The sequence below is a fragment of the Esox lucius genome, chromosome 4 (assembly GCF_011004845.1).
Source record: "Esox lucius isolate fEsoLuc1 chromosome 4, fEsoLuc1.pri, whole genome shotgun sequence".
NCBI classification, from domain to species: domain Eukaryota; kingdom Metazoa; phylum Chordata; class Actinopteri; order Esociformes; family Esocidae; genus Esox; species Esox lucius.
The window spans coordinates 12,993,288-13,014,806 of NC_047572.1; the positions used below are offsets into that span (position 1 = coordinate 12,993,288).

The window sequence follows — 21,519 nt, forward strand, 5'->3', positions numbered from 1 at the left end:
CTAAATAGGGAAACCAATAATACCACAAATAACTTTTAAAAAAAGCGTTAAATCTTACTTGAGCTTTCAAAGTACATGTTTGATTTCAAATCCAAACTTTTGAAGTACAGAGCTAAAATAAGAAAAAAAGGATTACTGTCCCAATAATCAAGGAGGGCACAGAAGATGGATACAGTTGAACAGTCAACGTGTTGAGTGAAAAGAATATACGCATCTGTCTTACATTTATCCCATTCTACCTGGTATAGGTGATGATGATGATGATACCTGGTATAGCTTTTCACTAGAGGGCCATTCCATGCTGTAATGCATTCACTGTGTCCTGCGTCCACACACAGATGAACATGTGAATAAGTAATGGCAAGTCTCCCTCTCCCATCTCTCTGTCTCTATTCCTCCCTCTACCATCTCTCTGTCTCTATTCCTCCCTCTACCATCTCTCTGTCTCTATTCCTCCCTCTCCCACCTCTCTGTCTCTATTCCTCTCTCTATTCCTCTCTCTCCCATCTCTCTGTCTCTATTCCTCTCTCTCCCATCTCTCTGTCTCTATTTCTCTCTCTATTCCTCTCTCTCCCATCTCTCTGTCTCTATTCCTCTCTGTTCCTCTCTCTTGCTCCACCTCTCTCAGTCCATCTCCCTGCCTCGGTCTCACTCACCTTCTTTCTTTTTAAAAGCTATATTTTAAGAATTTACCATGATGGTGTTCTGCTGACGTGCAGAAGAGATAAAAGTTTTATGGTTGTTTCAAATATTTAAATGGATGTCCTGAACTTTCAGTACATAGCCAATATGTGTAAATTATTTATCCTTTGGATTAAAGAAAGGGAATTTTGGGGTTTGGAGTTAAGCGTGTGAATGGTATTGAAGCCATGGAAATAAACAAAGTTGCAGTTGAATTAAATGTATTATTATAAGTTAATGAGGTTCATCTTTACCTCATCTACAACCCTTGATGTCTCTATCATAATCATCGTAATCGTATTAGAACTACAGATAGAGACATTTATTTTTAAGAAAACATATTTAATAGCGTGTTTGAGTTTTTATATATATATGTTATATGCTGTATGTATATATGTTTTTCTCTCATGATAATATTTTAAGAGATGGTAATAATACAGGCTTCTGGTTACTGCGCACCACCAGAGGGCGTACATGATACATGACACAGAAAGACAGTCTTGTGTCTGACGATTCACATAATATTAAACATGATCCTTGTCTATTCATTATCCAGATATATTTTTGCCTGTATGCATTTTTATTAATAACAGATACAGCCTTTACTAGTCGACATAATTATATTAAATACTCCACAATGCTTCTGTTCATTTCAAATTAAGATATTTCCCACGTACAAAATATGAAGGGAGAGAGAAATAACTATACCCTTTTAAAAGGATTCAGAAATGGTTAAGTATGTGAATTGCTGGAGAATGTAGCTCACAGTATAGAGAATAATGACGATATATTCTTCTGTGTAATGGTTTTATGTTACCTACCTTTCCAGTTATGTAAGATTACAACCGAGCTTTATGATGTCACTCAACTAGCGAAATCTACGCTACGCACTAGTCACGGGTATGAGAAAATGGAATGATATGTAAACAATAAAGTACATAAACACTGGATGGCTGAGGATGTCTTAATGTCAAGCTCGGCCATATTGGCACTCCTAGTAGGCGCAGTCCTTCATAGGAATTCATTGAATTGTACGCTATTTCAGATAAATGAAATTAATTTAAGCTTTTGTATTGTAGTGGGGGCAGTAAACATGTTTAAAAAATTAAGTGAGAGCTTCTTTCTATTACGTACACATTTTATCTCACAAACTGCAATTTGAAATGACGCATATGATGTATTTGATAAATGATGAACTTGAAAAAAATATAGACACCACAATACGTTTTCTAAAATTGAAAGTCAATTTTAGAAAACGCGTATTTACAAAGGAGAGGAGTACCAAGATGGCTACCTAATGGCTTCAGTACAGCGCCCTCTATTAGTCATCTGTATATGAAATAGTTGCTGTAAAATTAACCGAGTGAGTCGCATTCTGTCAAGTGTCAAGTATAGTTGCAAAACTTGCTCAGTATGGAACTGGGAACGTTCGTTAAACTGTTTGCCTTTAGAGGAGTTTTTCCGAAAATAGGTAAGATATATGTATTGATATTGCGGACAAATATGTGGGTTCAATTTAAAACGTTTAATTCAAATGTATGTATGCGACAAGGACCTAACAAGTGTATGGATTTCTGTCGTAGCGTTCTGTCAGCCTATGCGCCAGGGTCAGTTGAAGCGCGCCAACGGTCAATAGTATTTAGAGACCTTTAGCCTAAGTAAATCTCCCATCTTCTGCCTGTGATCAAAGAATAGTAGGCTAACCTACCTCAATAATTACAGGCACAATTTGTTATTCGTTTTTTCATTGAGTGCACTATTACCCGGCTGTTTACTTCCGGTTACCTGTATTGTAGGAGCAGCGACAGATGACATGACACTCACTGCGGGAGCTGGGAGAATTCGATATTTATTCTATTATCAGCTATAGCCTTCTGCATGCAATGACAGTATATAGTGATGCCTTTTTTAATTCTCTCTCTCTCTCTCTGTATGTATATATATATGTGTATATATATATGTGTATATATATATATATATATATATATATATATATATATATATATGTGTGTGTGTGTGTGTATATGTGTATATATATATATATATATATATATATATACACACACACACATGCACAGATATACACACACAGATGCATATGTAATTGTAACATTTATTTATTTAACATACCATTTCCAGATGCTACTTTCTCTGTCCTACTGCAAGAATGCTGAAATTTGGTCTTGATGGATGGGACTATGACGTCACAGAAGCCAAGCCCTGTACTTATTTGAAGATGGAGGAACTGGCTCTGTTGGACTTGCTACAATGTCCCCAGTGTTTTGAGCGACTGGATATTTCAGCAAAGGTCTTACCGTGCCAGCACACCTTTTGTAAGCCTTGCCTGTGGCGCAGTGAGACCTCCAAGTCTGAGGGCCAGATCCTGACCCATTGCCCAGAGTGTCGTACCCCTGTACAAGCTAGGTCAGTGGAGGAGCTACCACCTAACCTCCTTCTGGTTCGGCTCCTGGAGGGGCTCAGTCAGGGATCAATGGGGCCAGAGAGAGATGGACACAAGGACAGAAGCAGGGACAGAAAGTATTCTCGATACATGGTGCCTTCTGTCGGGAAGAATGGTCTGCCCAGGGAGATCCAGCAGCTGAGTTCATACCAGTCTACCCAGAGCAGGGAGATGCAGCCTGGGCAGAATGAGGTGAGTAGAATGTGGGACTGGGTCTGGTACTATGGGTCCCAGATCCATGGGGGGAAACGCCTTGTCTTGCCTTGAATGATCTGTTCTATGTTCTTTTCACATTTTAAATGTGCCTGTTAATTTGGGGTTGGTTTCTCTGGATGTCTCTGGATACAAATATCTGGGAATATAGATAGCTGATAAACCTCATCAACGTCGGTAACCAATACCTGGGGTACCTCTGTTTACTTTATTGAATTCAGTCTGATAGGAGAACATTAACCCATATCTGGGTAACCAGGGTATCTGCTGAACGCTGGGAGTCTTGCCATTCCAGCGGTGCCTTCCAAACTTTGGTGTGACTCACTACCATGGAAATGTTGTTTCTACACATAACCCATTACCTAATTAACTGGGGTTGTTGTGGGGATACTTCTTGATCATTAGAAGAGTTGAATAGGGTTTTGTTTCACCAGGTCCCCATTTTTTACAATGGATACACCCCTCTCCCTGAAAAACAAAAACAACTCCCAAAACAACAGCTATTACCATATTAATTCAATGTGTTGGAGTTCTAATGTTCTGTCATTTTATTTTTTTGGAGGGGAGAAGGGGAGCTTTAACTGGCTTGCATTCAATGGTTTACTGACAGTCAGTAATGTTCATTTTTGTTTGTAAGATAGCTATGGCGTCTGAGTGAAATAGTATTTAATCCATTTACATTGAAGGGGAAAGAACATGTAAATAAACTTGTCAGAAAATTGCATATGGAAATTGGCTTCCTATATAGAAATCGGTCATGCCTAACATTTGCTAGCATAAGGCAAATTGTTCATTTCACTCTCAAGAGGGTTGTTGATTGTGGCAATATTATTTATATGAATACTTCTACTTCTATTTTAAAACCTCTTAATGTAGTTTATCACAGTACAATACACTTTATTACAAGTTATAGTTTCAGCACACATCAGTGCTCTCTATATCGGAAAGTAGGTTGGCCTGCTTTGAAGTCTGTGAATTCATGCATTTCACACTTTTTTTTATAAGTCTCTCCTGCACGAACTATCACTGTACATCCATTTCTCTGCTGACATACAGAAAAGCAAGACTTGGTTCCAGTAATTGTTAACTCTAGAAATCCATTAAATCTCCCCACGTTAGATAAATCAGCTTATAGTTTTTCGGCACCTTACAATTGTAATAAATTCCAAGATAATTTTAAATTGAATGAATCTGTGCCTCTAAATGAAAAGTATGTTCAAGGAGTATTTTTATGAATAATGTGTTTGTGTTATGATTGTGTTATGCTCAATGTTTTTTTTGTCTGTACTGTGTACTACATGTTTATAGGAATGTATTGATTTAAAAAAATATTTTTTTACATGGAGCCTGCCATGGGCGGCACTAACCTCTAAAAAGGCAGAACTTTACCTTTGGGATATCAGAGAGCCAGATTTGATTTGTCTGTATTGGATACCGAATTCTTCTCACCCAGCATGTAATAAACTGCACTTAATGAAAAACGTAGCTCTGCCACAAATCAATTTCCTTTTTTTTTTTGTCAAACAAACAGGTTTATAATAGGTATCATAACCTTTGCAATACATATTCTGTCACCTACTCATTTTTATAGAATTGTTTTGCTGGAGCCCCCAAATATATTATTGGAGTTAATAATAATAGTAACTTTCTATAACTTTTTAAAACTTTTTATTTGTAAATGTCCTGTGGTCGTGTGTATGTACCGTGTTCTAGAGCTGAGGGGCCATTATGAGAAGGCCTATCACCCCTGCTACACTGGGTTGTAACTGGAATGACCTGGCTGTTTCAAAATCATTTAAAATTGTATAATAAATTGACCAGACAGCCATTGGACGCTGAATAAAACAAGGGTGATTTGGGTTTTGTGAGAATTTTCTGGCAGCCACATTCTGGAGCAATAGGAGTTGAGGCAGGAGCTTAATTGATATTCCTCTCACTAATGTATTTCATTTGTGAAGTTTGGATGTTAATAGGGCAACACGCAAGCTTTTCAGTGCCCAGAGGTCAACCTATTACCTACACTACGTTTGGTGTCCAGGGGGTGTACATGTACATTATACTGCCTCCACAGAAACAGTAGATAGGCTCCTGATCTTCTAGCTCACACAAGCCAAGGCTCTTTCAAGGCCACTTTACCTATTTTTGAGCACGTCTTTTTGGGGTTAGTAGTACAGTACGCAGAATGCAGCCTGGATTTAGGGCAGAGACTCAGTCTGGTGTTTTTCTAGAGGGAGAACAAGATGATTATCTTGGCAATGAGACTCAAACTTCTCATGGGAAAATAATGTAAGCACGGCTTAGAAATAAAGTTTAGGGAATTTTGGACCCTTCTTGCTCCAAAGTATTTGCAGCTTTGATGAGTTTCTTTATATTGCTTTATTAATTACATAATTCCTTTGTTTATTTATTGAATTTAATTAATTTTTTAAGTAACTGAAGATGTTTCAAGTTGTATAAGATACAGAGACATTAAACAACAAATTAAACAGCAACACATATACACAGTACCACATTTACAAGTTAAATAGAACCTGAAAAGGAATGAGGAATGAGGCGAGTTGTTGTTCCTGGCTGGTTTTGATCTGCGGTTCCCTATGTGGAAAACTGTCTTTAACCATTACGCTATTTAAACAGCGGGAATGCAACTTATACCTCAGCCATTACAATTTTGCTGAAATAACGTGGACAACAGAAAGTTTATTAACGGAACTAAAGTGTACTCTTGTACAAAGATTACTATAGATGGGTTGCTAATAGCTATACTATACCTATAAAATGAAAACAATGACTCCAATCGTGAATGACATTGATACAATAACTATCAATATAGGTGAAGATAACTGACATTTTCGTCAAGTGAAAAGAGATAATCGTGGAAACCCGTCCTCTTTTACTGCGCAAGGGGTTGTGATCTATAGGCAATTACACCTTAAAGCTTGCACAGATACATACTTCGAAAATCCACCAGCAATTGTCGCAATATAATCGCAAAGAGTTTTATCTTAGGTTTACTATAACGTAGCTACTGAAGGTTGTAGCCAGCAAAGTTTTTGTCTATCTGGAATAAATCCTAATGCAGAATTTGTTATGTCTCCGGTTAGATTCGAACACTGGTCGCTTGCGTGGAAGGCTGTGTCTCTAACCACTACGCTATTTAACAAGGGTCGGTCGGTTGGTCAGTCAGTCATATATATTTACGTTGAAAATTATGTATTAAAATAATGAAATATATGAATATGCAGTACTTTAAGCATTTCTCATCAACACATCACAGAATTACAGTGGGGCAAAAAAGTATTTAGTCAGCCACCAATTGTGCAAGTTCTCCCACTTAAAAAGATGAGAGAGGCCTGTAATTTTCATGATAGGTACACTTCAACTATGAGAGACAAAATGAGACATAAATATCCAGGAAATCACATTGTAGGGTTTTTAATGAATTTATTGGTAAATTCCTCTGAAACATAAGTATTTGGTCACCTACAAACAAGCAAGATGTCTGGCTCTCACAGACCTGTAACTTCTTCTTTAAGAGGCTCCTCTGTCCTCCACTCGTTACCTTTATTAATGACACCTGTTTGAACTTGTTATGTATAAAAGACACCTGTCCATAACCTCAAACAGTCACACGCCAAACTCCACTTTGGCCAAGACCAAAGAGCTGTCACAGGACACCAGAAACAAAATTGTAGACCTGCACCAGGCTGGGAAGACTGAATCTGTAATAGGTAAGCAGCTTGGTGTGAAGAAATCAACCAGACCATTATCAGACCACTGATAATCTCCCTCGATCCGGGGCTCCACGCAAGATCTCACCCCGTGGGATCAAAATTATCCAGAACCCACCCAGAACCACACGGTGAATGAATGACTTCCAGAGAGCTGGGACCAAAGTAACAAAGGCTACCATCAGTAACACACTACGCCGCCAGGGACTCAAATCCTGCAGTGCCAGATGTGTCCCCCTGCTTAAGCTAGTACATGTCCAGGCCCGTCTGAGGTTTGCTAGACAGCATTTGGATGGTCCAGAAGAGGATTGGGAGAATGTCATATGGTCAGATGAAATCAAAATATAACTTTTTGGTAAAAACTCAACTCGTTGTGTTTGGAGGAGAAAGAATGCTGAGTTGCATCCAAATAACACCATACCTACTGTGAAGCATGGGGGTGGAAACATCATGGTTTGGGGCTGTTTTTCTGCAAAAGGACCAGGACGACTGATCCGTGTAAAGGAAAGAATGAATGGGGCCATGTATCGTGAGATTTTGAGTGAAAACCTCCTTCCATCAGCAAGGGCATTGAAGATGAAACGTGGCTGGGTCTTTCAGCATGACAATGATCCCAAACACACTGCCTGGGCAATGAAGGAGTGGCTTCGTAAGAAGCATTTCAAGGTCCTGGAGTGGCCTAGCCAGTCACCAGATCTCAACCTCATAGAAAATCTTTGGAGGGAGTTGAAAGTCCGTGTTGCCCAGCGACAGCCCCAAAACATCACTGCTCTAGAGGAGATCTGCATGGAGGTATGGGCCCAAATACCAGCAACAGTGTGTGAAAACCTTGTGAAGACTTAATGAAAACGTTTCACCTCTGTCACTGCCATCAAAGGGTGTATAGCAAAGTATTGAGATTAACTTTTCTTATTGACCTAATACTTATTTTCCACCATAATTTACCAATAAATTCATAAATAAATCCTACAATGTGATTTTCGGGATATTTCTTTCTCATTTTGTCTCTCATAGTTGAAGTTTACAGGCCTCTCTCATCTTATTAAGTGGAAGAACTTGCACAATTGGTGGCTGAAGAAATACTTTTTTGCCACACTGTAATGGCAATTCAATTGTGTGACTTGGTCATTTGTTATTGCCATTTTAACACTGATGCTTTTATAAGGTGAAGTACAACAGTGATATTCAATAACCATTCATTTTAGTACCTTCTACTTAATATTTCAATGAATATAAATGAATATCATTAATTAGCCATACTTCTATGGTGTCCCAGGTACATAAAATATTTCTAGCACACATACATTTACATCAACAAAAACTAGGAAACACACAGTTACAACAAATATAACTAGCAAACTCACAGTTACATCAACTATACCTAGCAAACTCACAGTTACATCAACTATACATAGCAAACTCACAGTACATCAACTATACCTAGCAAACTCACAGTTACATCAACTATAGCTAGCAAACTCACAGTACATCAACTATACCTAGCAAACTCACAGTTACATCAACTATACCTAGCAAACTCACAGTTACATCAACTATACCTAGCAAACTCACAGTTACATCAACTATACCTAGGAAACTCACAGATACATCAACTATACCTTGCAAACTCACAGTTACATAAACTATAGTTAGCAAACTCACAGTTACATCAAGTATACCTAGCAAACTCACAGTTACATCAAGTATACCTAGCAAACACACAGGAACATTAACCCTGTGGAGCCGTATTGGGTACTTTTGCAAAAGACATTGGTCTGAAATGGCTAGCTGCCAGCCGTTATTATATGCTCACCTTGCTTAATTAGCTACGATGCTAGAGGCCAACCTGCTGAGCAGTTAATTACATCCTGTAACAAAACCCTAATCACCTTATTAAAGTCATCAACACAGTTGGACTTGATCAAACACTTTCTTACTTGAGCATGCTTTTGTCCAATCCACTGCATGTTGTGATAGTCAAATTAACTACATTGCCACTAGATGTGATAAGATAATTAACTCGTACTCATTGAAATCAAAGTGAAAATGTTTTTGCCACTTGCACTGTGAATTTGAATTCCCTGTGCATGTGAGCAAAACACTGACGTGAACTTCATTGTTTTGTTGTGTTGAAGGCAACCGCAGTTATTACTTTAAAAATAGAGATAAAATATTTCTACAAATCTACAGATCATAATTGTAACATATTAACAGATATATTTGTTTGACACGGATTGCAGTATCGGAGTGGTCACGGCTAACAAGATACAGATCATCAGCCAGCACCGTCAGACTCAAGATCAATCCAAATCTCAATCTCATTCCCAACAGCAGACTCAGTCTCAACCCAGATCCCAGTACCAGATGGAGCCAGAATCCCAGGCTCAGCCAGTGGCCCTCTGCAGAGCACTGTTTGATTTTGACTCGAAAGAGATGGATGTGGATCTCGGGGAGTCGAAGGACTGTCTCACCTTCCTGAAGGTATGTGCCTTTTACCTGTATTCTGCACATCAGTGTCCTTTAGCCCTCATCCTGGAGTCCCACAAACTCTATTTTAGGCCTGAACCTGATTGAATTGAACCGATCTTCATGCTGTTGATTCATTGGAATTGAATGTGTTAGCACTACAATTGGGCTTGTACAACAGCCTGCTCACATCGGGAAGCCGGTCCTGACAGACTAGTCTTTAGGGTTTTTAGGTTTTTCTATCTCCAAAATGGTGTTCCTTATTAGTTAGACTAGATGGGGTATTTCTTTGATTTGATCTAGTTAACCCATTTCATCTTGGTGTTTTGCATACCCACATAAGCCTGTTAGTACATTAATATACAGCAAATGAAACTCCTGCTTGAAAATGACTTATTTCAAATCTCAGATTGGCTTTCTGCACTCTGCACAGCTTTAAAAGGCTCTGAGAAATTGAAACTTGTAGACCCTGCAACTCAGTCTCTCCTGCTCACTTGCAACAAGAGACCTCTGATGCAGGGTTTCTTATTGTGAGGGAGGATTTGAAAGGCAGGAGTTATATAAGGGTCTTATGTGCTTCTCTCTCTCTCACTCACTCACACACATACTCCCTCTCTCACTCGCACACTCCCCTGTCTTTCTCTCCCTTATACACACACACACACACTCCCTCTTTCTCTCACACTCTCCATTAAGGAACACATTCTTGCAGGCCTTTTTTTTAAGGCAGAGGGTGGGATAGGAGAGGATGTAGAAAGGACGAGAAAGAGGCCTACAGATACAAAGAGAGTGGATGTCAGATTGTGCTGGAGGGAGGGATGAATATGGGGAGGAGGAGAGTGGTCCCTTCTGCGTAGAACTCTCTGTTCTGGTCTGTACACGTTGCCCCCCCCCCCTCTTTCTCTCTTACTCTCTCTTAGTCACTGTTTCTCTTTTATTCACTCTCTCTCTGTCACTCACACCCTCTCCCTCTCTTTATTTATTTCCTCTCTGTCTGGGTTCCCTCTCTTGTCCATCCGGATTCACAGGGAGACCTCCTTACGGTCACCAGGCGAGTGGATGAAAACTGGATTGAAGGAAAGCTGGGGGACAAAGTTGGTATCTTCCCTCTCAAGTTTACTGAGGTGAGTGTCTCTCTGTCCGTCTGTCTTTCTGTTTGTCTGTCGACCGGGTCACTGTGTATTGACTCTTAGGTGTGTCTTAATTACAAGTGTCTAGTGGTATGTGGTTAATACTGGGTCTGTGCCAGGGCATTGCATTGATTCCTTTTCGATTCCTTAATGGTCTCCCTTAACTGAAATGTTACCCTATCTACTGTGTGCATCCCAAACTGCACCCTATTCCCTATCTATTGATTTTGACCAGGGCCTATAGGCCCCACAGGCACCTTATCTGGGTGGCATTTGGGAGACTGGCGCTGAGTCTACTCCACCGCTCTTCAATGCAGTAGGTTTACATGTGGATCCCAGGGCCATAGCTCAGCTTAGGTAGCTGAGACGGTGTGATTTAGCTGGTTCATGTTGTCGCTGCTCCCTGTGTTTCCACCTCAAACTGGTCGGAGCAGAACCCATTCATATCCATCCGTTAGGTAATGCTCCATATTGTCTCCGGCATATTTCCTGCAGTACTTCTAAAGGAGTGTAGGATAGATGCAGAACCCGCTCCTCTTTACGCCAGCTTTCCTATCTTCCACTCTCTCCTATTTTTAACTCTGCTCTGTGATCTGGCTTTCCCTTTCCTCTTCCTATCTAAATAACCCCCCTGTCTTTCCCTGTCTACCACTTTTCTTTCCACTTTTAGCCTTTCGGGTACCATCCCTCTGTTCTCCTCTTCTCTACTTTTCTGTTCTGTCCTTCACATCCTCCTCTCGCCCACCCCCCCCCCCTTCTCTCTGACTCTCTCTTGCTCACTGAGCCCAGGTCCTCTCTTCCACTCCTCGTGTCGGGCTGTGAAGCGTGAAGACACACTAATGCGTCTGTGCTTGGGTGGCATAACAGCACGTCACTGTAGGGAGCGAGAGCATTAGAACTGCCTGTCTACCTCTCCGCCCGTACTGTCTGTCTGCACTGCCTGTCTGGCAGCATCACTCTGCTCCACTTTTTCCAGTCACGACTGCCTGCCTGCCTGCCTGCCTGCCTGCCTGTCTGTTTTCCTGCCTGCTTGCCTGCCTGCCTGCCTGCCTGCTTAAAGCCAAGCCAACAAGTGCAGTTTGAAAGCTAGTGAGGGAGAGCTAGAGCTTGTGAGCGAGAGAGAGAGCTGGAGTTAGTGATTACAGGCCTCTTTTTAAAAGAGCTGCGTCACAGATCGGAGACGACCACAGAGGGGATCCAGGGGGTGACAGGTAAAGTGGCTAAGAGAGGGAGGAGGGAGGAGCATTTCCTCTCGGTTTGTGATCAACAGTTTGATTTTAAAGGGGAGATTAGGAGTAATTAACACAGTGGCTCCCCTCTCTTTGTTCCCTTTCTCTCTCCTCTGTTCTCTTCCTTTAACAGGCATGTTTATTCTCTTCCAGCCCAACACAGCAGCTACAGCCAAGCTCCTGGAAGGGAGGACCAGACAGGGGAGTAACTCCTCGGCTGAATCTCAGATTGGGAGTGGGCTTAGCAATCTCGCTCCCGGTGACATACCCAACCCCAACGGAACTGCCCACTCCGGAGAGCCCCAGAGCCCCACGAGGAACCCCAATATTGCTGCTTTCAACCTCCCGGTCAACATCCCGGGGAAATCGCAAGCTAGCCTCAGCAGCGCCTTGTACCAGAGGAACCAGACGCAGTCTTCTTATAGCACCGGCCTGTACAAATCGAACCAGGCACAGCAACCCGCTCACATCGCCGCGGCGTTCCAGTCGACCGCGGGTCAGGGTCAGCTATCCGGCGTCAGTTCCCTCAACAGCTTGAACCGCCAGCAGGGGCATCAGGGCCACCGCAGCCTGCCGAACCACCCCCGGGTCCCCCCCGCGCCACTCGGCTCCACCCACCCCTCGGCCGTGACCTCGCAACGGGTGAAGAGGAGCTCGGAGAGCGCCGCCAGACGCCAGTCACAGCACGTGAGTACGCAGGTGTGTGTTAGTGTGCGCGGCGGGTGTCTGTCTGCGTTTGCGTGAGCGCGTGCTGGCCTTCTCCTCTCCATCCACCTTTAAGTTGGTTTTCCTTTCACTTTAAGTCATGTAGCTGGCGCTGTTACCTAGAGTGCATACGTTGTGATGCTTTTTTTCACGTCCACCTACTCTGTTTTTAGAATAGCTACTTATCTCTGGCTGTTTTAAAAAGTGTGAGTCAGTGGAAAGTATAGGGCGCATTCCCAAATGGCAACATATTCCCTAAATAGTGCACAGTTTGTGAACACTTCCCATTAGGGGAAGTGTTCCAAAGTTGTGTTCTTAATTGGTAGGAAACTGCATTTTGGAACACATCCAAGCTGCTCTGTACCTTTGAAGAAAGTGTAGGGAAGAAATTCACGAACACATTCTTACTGAATGCTTCAGGAATGAACAAAAGGGAGGGGAGCAGGGAGTGGAACCATTCTTTTGTGTGCATACTGTGTGCTGTAGGAATGAACCAGAGGTCGCACCAGGCCAGCATGTGTTGCTAGTTCCCCTCCCAGGGAGGAAGATAGAGATGGAAGCTCATGGAGGGAGAAAGGGAGAGATGGGGGAGGCAGTGAAAAATACAGGAGGGGAAACAGCTGGGAAGCCCAAATTTACAAGCAGAGCCTTTGGGAAGGAGGCCTATTGTGCTTGGTCCTGGGACACACAGGTGAAGCTTACGATGTATCACAGACCGGCACACATCTCAACAACACTTCCCAGGTGAAGTTAGCATAGGTGTATCTGAGAAGAAATTAGGTCTTGAACTGACTTAGTATGCAAGAAACACATTAGCCATAAGCAACTTTGAATGAACTATTAGATACGCAGCTTTGCAAACTCAGTTGCAATACACAGTAAGTCGTGTTTTTCCCTGAAAGGAAAAACTGCACCCTATACCTTTAGCCCGAGTGATACAGTAAACAGCATTGCGCGCTCTACGGTCATAGCCATTTCAAAGCAGGTTGATTTGGTAGCCGGTTCTGTGTCAGCTGTGTCAACACCGAAACGCCTCTGCAGAGAGACTTAACTTGAAACCAGCCTACTTCTACCCAGTAACTGTTGCCAGCTGACCCACCCCGAGGAGATAATGAGTTGGATTTAATTGAACCGTCACTGCTGTACCCTGCAATTACACAAGGAGAGAGAGAAGTTATAAGCACAAGAGTAGACTCATGCTCTCATGCGGGGATAAAGAGTAGAGGGGGAAGAGGCGGAAGAGGAAATGAAGCGGGGGGGGTGGGCGGAGCGCCCCTGTGTCTTCCAGTTGATCCCTCGCATAATTATGATGATGACGATGGTGAGTCACTGTAGAGTCAGTTATATAACGGAACCCCTCATCCCTCCATCTACAGTGGGGAGAACAAGTATTTGATACACTGCCAATTTTGCAGGTTTTCCCACTTACAAAGCATGTAGAAGTCTGTCATTTTTATCATAGGTACACTTCAACTGTGAGTGGTGGAATCTAAAACGAAAATACAGAAAATTACATTGTATGATTTTTAAGTAATTAATTTGCATTTTATTGCATGACATAAGTATTTGATACATCAGAAAAGCAGAACTTAATATTTGGTACAGAAACCTTACAGTGCAATTACAGAGATCATATGTTTCCTGTAGTTCTTGACCAGGTTTCGTTGTCATGCTGGAAGACCCAGCCACGACCCATCTTCAATGCTCTTACTAAGGGAAGGAGGTTGTTGGCCAAGATCTCGCGATACATTGCCCCATCCATTCTCCCCTCAATACGGTGCAGTCATCCTGTCCCCTTTGCAGAAAAGCATCCCCAAAGAATGATGTTGCCACCCCCATGCTTCACAGTTGGGATGGTGTTCTTGGGGTTGTACTCAACCTTCTTCTTCCTCCAATCACGGCGAGTGGAGTTTAGACCAAAAGCTCAATTTTTTGTCTCATCAGACCACATGGCCTTCTCCCATTCCTCCTCTGGATCATCCAGATGATCATTGGCAAACTTCAGATGGGCCTGGACATGCGCTGGCTTGATTTTAATCCATGAGAGGTTGGAGTCTGTTTGATTGAGTGTGTGGACAGGTGTCTTTTATACAGGTAACAAGTTCAAACAGGTGCAGTTAATACAGGTAATGAGTGGAGAACAGGAGGGCTTCTTAAAGAAAAACTAACAGGTCTGTGAGAGACAGAATTCTTACAGGTTGGTAGGTGATCAAATACTTATGTCATGCAATAAAATGCTAATTCATTATTTAAAAATTATACAATGTGATTTTCTGGATTTTTGTTTTAGATTCCGTCTCTCACAGTTGAAGTGTACCTATGATAAAAATTACAGACCTCTACATGCTTTGTAAGTAGGAAAATCTGCAAAATCGGCAGTGTATCAAATACTTGTTCTCCCCACTGTATCTCCTTCTATCTCTCCCTCCACTTCTATGTCTTTCTCTCTCCCTCTCGTCTCATTTTTCCCTCTCGCTCTCCCCCTTTCCCTGTCTGTTTTTTCCCCGTCTCTCGTTCTCTCTTACCCCACCCATTCCCCTCCCCCCATCTGCCTGAGAGCTCCTTCCTCTTCAGTGACCAGGTAACAGTTTCTTTCACATCGCTGTGCCAATAATAGCAGACAAGCCGAGTCTGCATCCCCCTGCCCTCCCTTCGCCGGTCAAGAAAGGAGAGTCTCTAGGCTGCCCTTGGTGTCAGAGCTGGGGCTGGGCTAGGCCGCCCATTGGTCAAGCTCCTCTTGTGGTCTGTCTGCTATATTTAGAAAGCCTCTGGTCCAGCAGTGAACTTGTCTGTTATCGCTACCAACACGTGAACACGGCCAGTTGAAATCCTATGAGGCTGTCTGTGGTTGATGGGAAATACTAGTTTGCCCACCCATTACTTAGACTGATCTGTATCAAGTGAGTGCCAGCCATGTTTGGCATGACAAAGAATGACAGAGGAGCTTGGCTAATGCACACAGACCACTGAAGGCAAACTGTTAGTAACAGTTTAGCGGTTGCTAACAGCTCACATATTGTTAAGTGTTTACTTGTTGTTCTGCTAAAGACCCATTCTGGGACATTTGGCCACTGATGGTACAAGGGATGCTGTTGAGCCGAAACAGGTCCCTGGAAATTGTGTACTATATCAGTGGTTCTTGGCCTCTCCACATGGGGTACTTGACAACACTCATGACACCATAGGCTTATTAGTGAAATTAACATGAGGGCGTACTTAAAAAGGTTGGGAACCACTGTAAGATACACCGATGAGCCATGACTTTATGAACCTGCCTAATATTGTGTGGGTCCCCCTTTTGCCGCCAAAACAGCCCTGACCCGTCGAGCCATGAACTCCAATAGACCTCTGAAGGTATGCTGTGGTATCTGGCACCAAGACGTTAGCAACCGATCCTTTAAGTTCTGTAAGTTGTGAGGTGGGGCCTCCATGGATCGGACCTATTTGTCCAGCACATCCCACAGATGCTTGATTGGATTGAAATCTGGGGAATTTGGAGGCCAAGTCAACACTTTGAACTTGTTGTTGTGTTCCTCAAACCATTCCTGAACCATTTTTGCTTTGTGACAGGGCACATTATCCTGCTGAAAGAGGCCAATGCCATCAGGGAATAATGTTGCCATGGAAGGATGCACATGGTCTGCAACAATGCTCAGGTAGGTGGTACGTGTCAAAATAACAACCACATGAAAGGCAGGACCCAAGGTTTCCCAGCAGAACATTGCCCAAAGCATCACACTGCATCTGCTGGCTTGCCTCCTTTTCATTGTGCATCCTGGTGCCATGTGTTCTCCAGGAATGCGATGCACACGCTCCTGGTCATACACGTCAAGTAAAAGAAACGTGATTCATCAGACCAGGCCACCTTCTTCCATTGCTCCGTGGTTCAGTTCTGATGCTCAGGTGCCCATTGTTGGCACTTTCGGTAGTGGTACAAAGGTCAGCATGGGCACGCTGACTGCTCTGCAGCTATGCAGCCCCATACACAACAAACTGTGATGCACTATGTGTTCTGTCCTTTCTATCAGTACCAGCATTAACTTTATCAGCAATTTGAGCTACAGTAGCTCGTCTTTTGGATCGGACCACACGGGCCAGATTTCGCTCCCCACGTGCATCAATGAGCCTTGGCCATCCGTGACCCTGTCGCCGGTTCACCACTTTTCCTTCCTTGGACCATTTTTAATAGGTACTGACCACTGCAGACCGGGAACTCCCCACAAGGGCTGCAGTTTTGGAGATGCTCTGACCCAGTCGTCTAGCCATGACAGTTTGGCCCTCAAAGTCGCTCAGATCCTTTACGCTTGTCCATTTTTCCTGCTTCTAACACATCAACTTTGAGGACAGCATGTTCACTTGCGGCCTAATATATCCCAGCCACTGACAGGTGCCATGATAACGAGATTATCAGTGTTTTTCTATTCACCTGTCAGTGGTCATATATTTAACGGCTGATCGTGTATGTGCCTCGTGTCATCCAAACCACTTGCTTTCAATACTGGAATTTCAAGGCTAACTGAGACATGACAGCGACACTACTTATAGATTGTGCACACATAAACAACATGACAGGGGTTAATGTCTGGGTGTGAAGTCTTAACAACTGGTGATAAGTAGGACAAGTAGGAATGCTCTACCAGGTTCTAGTGTCTGGACTGGCACATAGTTGTGCATCTACCATGGTAACAGAGTGGGTCTGAAATGTGAACCTGGAGAGGAGGAGGAGGAGGAGGAGAGAGAGGAGGAGGAGGAGAGAGAGAGGGAGGCAGGAGATGGGGGGAATAAGAGGGTAGTGTGAGGAGGGAGGAGGGAGTGTGAGTGTATAGGTTAGGAGGAGAGATGAGATGTGGCTAAATAACAGCCTATTCACAGTAGTGGTCTGTCATGACGCTGACAAAACAATACTAATATACTTTGCTGTTTACATTTGCAATGGGAATGATTCGTGCTGTCCAAGCTCGGCGATAGGCGGAAAACATGCAGATGCGGCACTTTACCCTGTCTGTGTATTATCTGTTGCGTCGCACAATCTAGCTTGTTTAGTTCATTATCTATTCACTTATCACTGCAGTTTGTGGTCATTGTTTTTGGGTGGATTGCATTGTTGCCAGCTACGTACCAAGCCTTAAGTAACATGAGCTTTTCCAAATTCAATGCACACAAAGGTCTTTGATTTTTTTTCAAACGTTCAGAAGCATATTTGATGTGTAAAACAATGTTAAAGTTACAAGAGCTGTCGCAAATTCTACTACCACAAAACTCTTTAATAATTCTTTATTTTGACACACAGAGACCCAAACGGAAACTAAGATCCATATATAGTGGATTTTATAGACCAGAGGCATGTAGCTGAGCCAGCTAACGAATGTCAAATTGATAGAAAGGGAGTAGTGTAATGGATACTGCTTACCAGTGCAACCCACATAACACTGTTTCTTCAGTAGCTAGCTAACTAGCTGCTGTTGCTATCAGCTGTCTCTTACTAGCCGCTCTAGTGTGCACATCGGATCAAAGGGAGCTGTTTCTGAGAAAACATGCTGACAGCCAGATTGATATTCAAATAAAGGCTGTATGTTTACAACTTTACGAAGCAAGCCTTTGCGTCAGGTGTAGGTATTTAAGGAGCTAATTATATTAATAAGAGGAAGCGTCTTTTGACCTCCGATTTGTATGTCTTTGGAATAAAAAAAAATTGCAGGATTGGTTGCTGAGATTGCCTTTGTGTAACTTTAATTAATCAAGAATGCATATAATTCAAGGCATGGTCAAATTATCTGTGTTTAATGTGTGTGAACGGGACTAACTAAGAAACAAATACCCTTGAAGAAGTATTCCAGAGTCAAATTCATAACAGATTGTAGAAAACATTAATAATACAACAATGGTGAGGTGAATTTTGTTTTTCACCTACACAATTGAATGGTGTAGTAGACAGTACCACTTTTATAACTACGGGATGAAATAATAAAAAAGCTCTGGACAACATCTACAAACAAAACGTCATAAGATATTTAAAGAGTCGCTATCATAGAAATTGCAGTGGGATAGTACATACATTTTCACTCCAATGTCGTGGTTTGTCTGCCTCTATTGCTTATCTTTCTCCCTCTCTGTAATTTTCTCCCTTTCCCCTCTCATATTTTCTTGCTTTCAATTCAAAGGAGCTATTGGCATGGAAAAAATATTCTCTCTCTTGTATGCAGAACACAGTGCTTGACAGAACAGGCTGAGAGTCTGAAGTGAAGTGTTGTTGACATCCTGGTTAGAACAGCCAGTTCTAGATTCTGCTGCTGGCAACGTTCTGTTCACTATTTCTCCCGTCTCTCCCATGTCTGAAACTATGACGCATTGGTAACCTCCCAAATGGGCTTCTATTCCCTATGCAATACTGCAAGCACAGTGCAATAAATAGGGAACAGGAGCCCCACTGGTCTGTGGTAAAAGTAGTGCACTAGGGTGTATCAGGAATATGCACTCGGGGTTCCTTGTTTTGTTCATTCACTGTAATAGATGGTTGTACCTAATAAACTGGGCACCTACTACAGTGTTTCTAGAGTATTTACGACAGCGTTTCTACAGTTTTTACGACAGCGTTTCCACAGTATTTACTACAGTTTATATAATGGGTTTTTTGTGTGTTTGTTGTGTAATTTACTACAGTGTTTTAAGAGTTTCTAGTGTGTTTGCTGTGTTATTTACTACAGTGTATGTAAGGGGTTCTAGTGTGTTTGCTATGCTATTTACTACAGTGTATATAAGGGTTTCTAGTGTGTTTTCTATGCTTTTACTACCGTGTATATAAGAGTAAATAACACTTTCTAGTGTGTTTGCTATGCTATTTACTACCGTGTATATAAGGGCTTCTAGTGTGTTTGCTGTGTTATTTACTACAGTGTATATAAGGGTTTCTAGTGTGTTTGCTGTGTTATTTACTACAGTGTATATAAGGGTTTTTAGTGTGTTTGCTGTGTTATTTACTACAGTGTATATAAGTATTTCTAGTGTGTTTGCTGTGTTATTTACTACAGTGTATATAAGTATTTCTAGTGTGTTTGCTATGCTATTTACTACAGTGTATATAAGGGTTTCTAGTGTGTTTGCTATGCTATTTACTACAGTGTATATAACGGTTTCTAGTGTGTTTGCTGCAGTATTTACTGTAGTGTTTAGGGATTTATGGTGTGTTTGCGACAGTATTTATCTTCTCCATGTGTGGGTCCATACTTTCCAAAGCCGCTGTAATTGATTTACAAATGTCTCAGGATTTTGATACTGTACATTTAGGTCCCCTTTTGGTAAGAGCATAAATGGGCAATTCACTAGAAAAACTAATGGAACTGACATCTTGTGAAAATGTTGAGGATCATTATTTACATCTATGCTTTGGGCAGTCCCAGTAGGACAACGATCATTTTACACTTACACACTGCCCGCCATTCTACAAATCTTACCGTGGCTTATGCTGTGTTCCAATATATTTTATGCATGCTTTATATCCGGTCATTAAGCTGTATATCTACCAAATTCCCTGGATGATGGAACACCTAGAGAAAAAACATTCTAAAAAACATTCTTTCTCATTCAAAATCACAACTCCAAGACGTGACCTGTGTCTGATTATAGCTACTGAATGGGAGAGATTGTGTCCCAAACGCCACCCTATTCCCTACATTGTGCACTGCAGTGGACCAGGGTCATATGGATCTGTGGTTAAAAGCAGTGCACTCTGCAGACGATAGCGGAGAAAAGGGTATAGGTATTAGGCACAGCACACACATGTGAGTTCTTACGCTTCAAACCAAATGAGGTCCACATTACCACTTTAATAACAGTGTTTAGCATCATGTAGTCATGGATGGCACCATGCCATTAGCATCATAGAGTATGACAAAAATGACAACGCCCACTGGGAGATTAGCGTTTACCCCTGGGAGGGATTCCAGAAAGTGGGATTAACGAATGAAGGATCCCCTGAATATATCTGGTTTCTGTTAACAAGATGAGGGACTCTGGGATTTGTTCGTTCCGCAGCGGCTGCTTCTCGTTTAAATAGTTGAGGGAAGTGCAACTTGGTCTATCCAACAACTGGCACGCCCATGCAGCATTTAAATAAGGGGTTCGACAGAGAAATTCCAATAATCATATTTATAATTTGAGACAGGGGTTGGCAATCTTGAGGCTCTTGAGCTCTGTCAATCATTATTATTATTATTATTGTTTATTTATTTTCAGGTCAGAAATATTAGTAAACCAAATGACGTGTTCATAAAACCATCACAGAAGACTTTGTTAGAATTGCCACCTAGTTTAATAACAATTTAAAATAGGATACTCAAACTATCCTAAAAACACATTTACAGTCTATTTGGATATGTATTTTTGAGCTAAATTCCAACATTCATTGATAAAGGCAAAAAATAACACAAAAAATACTTTGAAACTGTTTATGCAATTAAAATCAACAGAAATGTGTTGATCATTTCATGATGTGGAAAATGTCAGTACATTCTTCCCAGTCAGTGTCTGTGACAGTTAAGATGGACAGATACCATACATGCATCATGAAAATGCATTTCTGTTGATATTTAATGAAAAACGTTTTGCAAAGTATGATCTTTTACAATATATTGGGACGCTGGGTAAAATGTAAAGAAAAACAGAATGCAATGATGTGCAAATCATTCAAAACCTATATAAAAGAGTACGAAGACAACATATCAGATGTTGAAACTGAGAAATGTTCTTGTTTGTTGAACAATATATGCCGACTATGAATTTGATGCCAGCAACACATTTCAAAAAAGCTGGGACAGGGGCAACAAAAGACTGGAAAATTTAAAAGTCTGGAAAACTAAAAAGAACCTGGTGGAATTTTAGGTTCATTGTCAACAGGTCAGTAACATGAT

At 41.8% G+C, this 21,519-nt stretch overlaps 1 protein-coding gene across 3 annotated transcripts in view; it reads left to right on the forward strand.

The window, feature by feature from the left end:
• The first annotated feature begins 2,036 nt into the window (after positions 1-2,036).
• sh3rf2 (SH3 domain containing ring finger 2) overlaps positions 2,037-21,519 on the forward strand; it is a 42,935-nt gene continuing 23,452 nt past the window's right edge. The window contains exons 1-5 of one of the 3 annotated variants that reach the window (XM_010897007.3): positions 2,037-2,152; positions 2,821-3,334; positions 9,415-9,564; positions 10,578-10,673; positions 12,062-12,607. In XM_010897007.3, coding sequence (XP_010895309.2) covers positions 2,849-3,334; positions 9,415-9,564; positions 10,578-10,673; positions 12,062-12,607 — 1,278 coding nt within the window. In that variant the 5' untranslated portion in view covers positions 2,037-2,152; positions 2,821-2,848. Of the gene's footprint in view, positions 2,153-2,820; positions 3,335-9,414; positions 9,565-10,284; positions 10,421-10,577; positions 10,674-12,061; positions 12,608-21,519 lie in introns of those variants that run through there. The other 2 variants (XM_010897015.3, XM_010897023.3) reach the window with 2 other exon arrangements.